The sequence below is a fragment of the Oryza sativa genome, chromosome 4 (genome assembly GCF_034140825.1).
Source record: "Oryza sativa Japonica Group chromosome 4, ASM3414082v1".
Lineage (NCBI taxonomy): Eukaryota > Viridiplantae > Streptophyta > Magnoliopsida > Poales > Poaceae > Oryza > Oryza sativa.
The window spans coordinates 596,113-599,627 of NC_089038.1; the positions used below are offsets into that span (position 1 = coordinate 596,113).

The window sequence follows — 3,515 nt, forward strand, 5'->3', positions numbered from 1 at the left end:
TATTGAAGTTTTATTAATAGTTTTTGGATCTCCCATCCACCATAACCAATCTACTCCTTTACAGGCATGCTGCTTCTCTCATCTTTACTGTCATTTGTCATTTGTGTTCTAGATGGAATTTTTTGTTTGAAAATTCCATATTTTTCATTCCACAATTTTTTTGATTTATAAATTATATTCCTACTCGAACTCTTATAATTATTTTTCTATTTTCAGAATTTCGTTTATTTTGTATTCAGAATTTTAATTAATCTTGTCACGCGTTCTAGATGGTCGTTTCTTTCATTAGTCTTTATTTTCTATTACAAATTTTAGTTATTTATAAATTATATTCCTAGTTGAACTCTTGTTTTTCTTTTTCTCATTTCAGAATTCATTTTATTTTTATTTTGATTTTTAATTAATCCCGTATCGTGTTCTATATGGATTATTCTTTTAGTATTTATTTTTTATTATTTCTAATTTTAGTTGTTCAAAAATTATATTCTTACTCGAACTCTCTTTTTATTTTTCTAATTGCGGATTTTATTTATTTTGTATTTCGAATTTTAATTAATCTCGTATTGTGTTCTACGAACTCTTCTTTTAATATTACTTATTTCTGAATTTCCACTATTTTTAAATTGTATTTCTACTTGAACTCTTCTTTTCCTTTCTTATAATTTTTTATTTTATTTTTATTGTTATTCTCAAATTTAATTAATCTCGTATTTGTTTCTTATATGGACTCGTCTTTCAGTATTGCTTATTTTTAATTCCAAATTTTAGATATTTCTAAATTGTATTCCTACATGGACTCTCTTTTCTTTTTTCCGATTAATGTGGAAATTTCTAGCCTCCACAGCGAACGTGGTGTCTCCTTTCAAAGCTGTTTCCATAATATAATAGATAGATAGATAGATTCCCTTCTCTTTTATTTTTAACTCAAATACAAAACCCACAAGAACTAGATATCCAAATGAACAAATCAAGTCATATCTGATTTTCCATTTGTTTAAATTATTGTTTTATTTATATTAAAGAAAAAAATTAAGATTCACCTCCGTCTGAGACGTTGTGGCGCCATTGGTCGTTGTCGGGAGGAATGGGTCTCCGTCTCCGAGCACAAAAACAAGTGCGTGTGGGAAATGGTTCAAATTCCAGTCCTATGCATGAATCAACGGCCTAAAATTCGAAAGTTATTTATCCAATTTTCTGTCGCAGGAAGTCTATATATAACAAATCCGTAGAAAGATGAGGAAATATTGAAAACGAAATAAGCTAGTTAACGTACAAGCTTATACACCTATACATAGTCCTATATGAATATGATACTAGTGCTTAGGTTCCGTGTGTCGTCGCTTGCGCACAAAGCGACACACCAGCACGGACACCATGGCCGCCACGCCCGCCACCGACCCGACCACCGCCAGCAGTATCACCACCCACGACGTCCTCTTCTTCCCCCCGCCGCCGTCATCGCCGCGCAACCTCTCCACGGTCAGCTCCCAGCCACGGACGCCGACGATGATATCCCCGATCGTCCCGCCAAAGAAGCCGACGAGCGCGGTCTGGGTGGTGCGCCCGCCGGCGAGGTATAGCGGCACGTCGAGGAGGGCATTAGATGGCCGTGGCTCGCCGGCGGCGGCGACGTGCACCGACAGGCGGTGCTCGACGGCGTCGTACTGGATCCACACCGTGCTGCCGCTCGGCGCCGTAGTGCGGTTTGGCGTGACGGTGACGTTGAGGCCGACGTCGGGGGACTCTCTGCCGTAGGACTTCACCGTGCCGACCTCGACGGCGACGAGGCTGTTCGTGGCGTTGCCGTCGTCGCCATCGGCGGCGGATGAGACGTTGCTCCCACGGAGGCCACTCTGGTCAAGGAGCGGTGGATACCTGTCGAGGAGGACGACGAACGCGACGGGAGAGGCGGCGGCGACGACGGTGAACGTCGTGTTGAAGGATGCCTCGCGAGCCGGCGCCCCGGCGGAGCCGACGCCGTCGCGCCAGACGTCGATGTCGCCGGAGAGGAGCAGGAAGCCCTCGGAGACGTTGAAGCCGTGGGGGAAATCGGGGTCGAAGAGGAGGCGGGCGGTGGTGAGGATTGACGCGTTGGTGGCGGCGACGAGGCTGTCGTCGCGTGTCGTCGTCGCGTTGAAGGCCGGGTAGCTGTACGACACAACGTCGCCGGCCGCCGCCGCCGCCGCCGTCGCGACGCCGAGAAGAGCTAGGACGACTAGCATCATCTTGTACAGATTATAGAGAGATTGCATTTACTTGTGATGGATAAGAGAATGGGAGATGCGTTAATTTATAGCTGAGGTTTGGATCGATGCAGATAATTAGTGCAGTGGTCAAACTTACACTAGGAAAAGTCAGCGTCTCAATCAAAGCTGAAGATTGGTCAAACTAGCTAAGCTAGTCAAATTGATCAGTATCCGTGCTGTTCTAACAATGGATTATTATATTTATCTCTCGTTGATTAAAACTTAAAAGCAGAGGAAAATTAAGCTTACGTTTGAGAGAACATGGGAGAGTCAACTATTAAAAGCTACTCCACTCCACTTCACTAGTAACGCTCAACATGCTTTGCATTTGCATCGCCTTGAGAAATTCATTCGCTTCTCCGTGGTTTCTCCACTAATTAATTAACCACGGAGGACTAATCAAACGTTATCATACATATTGAATAGCTAGCTAGTATGTCATCTTTGAACATGAACTAAGGTTCACATGGCTTTTGATTTGTCTAGTCCAGGTTCGTACATATACGGCTCTGTGTACAATTCTATTGGATGATCTTTCATAATTAGGCGGTAATTTATACACTTTCTCATCTCTTGTCTATCTTTATCTCCACTTACTAGTAAGCGCATGCATGTGCATTGTAATAGAAGTACAGTGATTGGCGGACGGACAGCTGAGTGGGATGACAAGTTAGGGTATATACAATGGTTAGGGAGCTTATAGGGAGTAACCATCTAAAAAGTATTCGACACAAAACGGAGCCAACCAGGCAACCACAGTCGAATTTTTCTAAACCTCTAATCCTTACTTAACGACAAGATTAGTGGGCTTCCACGTACAGAAACTTTCACGATTAATTTTTTTTTTAGAGAAAAGGCTTCACAGCCCTGCTTCTATTGAAAGCATAGTCGTAACATAGGTTATGGGGGATGCCCATTTTACAGTTAAAGGCAAAGCACCGATGCTAATACAAAACACAGTTTGCAAAGAGCTCTAATCAGGGGACACCTCTGAAGCAGCCTACAGCCAAGATAGAAGGAGATAATAAAAGCATCCTATAGAAAGCCCTAATCAAACATCAACCAACACCCACTCTACGGGGTCCTAGCACAGATATTGTAGATTTCAGCTTCTCCACCAAACCTTCCATCAGCTGGAGTTCCTCAGGACGATAGAGGGCTTTCCACTGCAAAAGAAAGGAAACAATTTGATAGGGAATGATTAGTGGAGAATAGACCAGCTTGCCCCTAAAAATCATGTTATTTCTAGTAATCCAAAGAACCTAGGCA

General features: G+C 42.7%; 1 protein-coding gene across 1 annotated transcript; it reads right to left on the reverse strand.

Annotated features, from left to right (window-relative positions):
* Positions 1 to 1,148: 1,148 nt before the first annotated feature.
* LOC4334926 (uncharacterized) lies at positions 1,149 to 2,269 on the reverse strand. The gene has a single exon (XM_015779633.3). It carries the CDS (start codon positions 2,250 to 2,252, stop codon positions 1,314 to 1,316), a length of 939 nt encoding a protein of 312 aa, XP_015635119.1. The 5' UTR covers positions 2,253 to 2,269; the 3' UTR covers positions 1,149 to 1,313.
* Between the last annotated feature and the right edge of the window lie 1,246 nt (positions 2,270 to 3,515).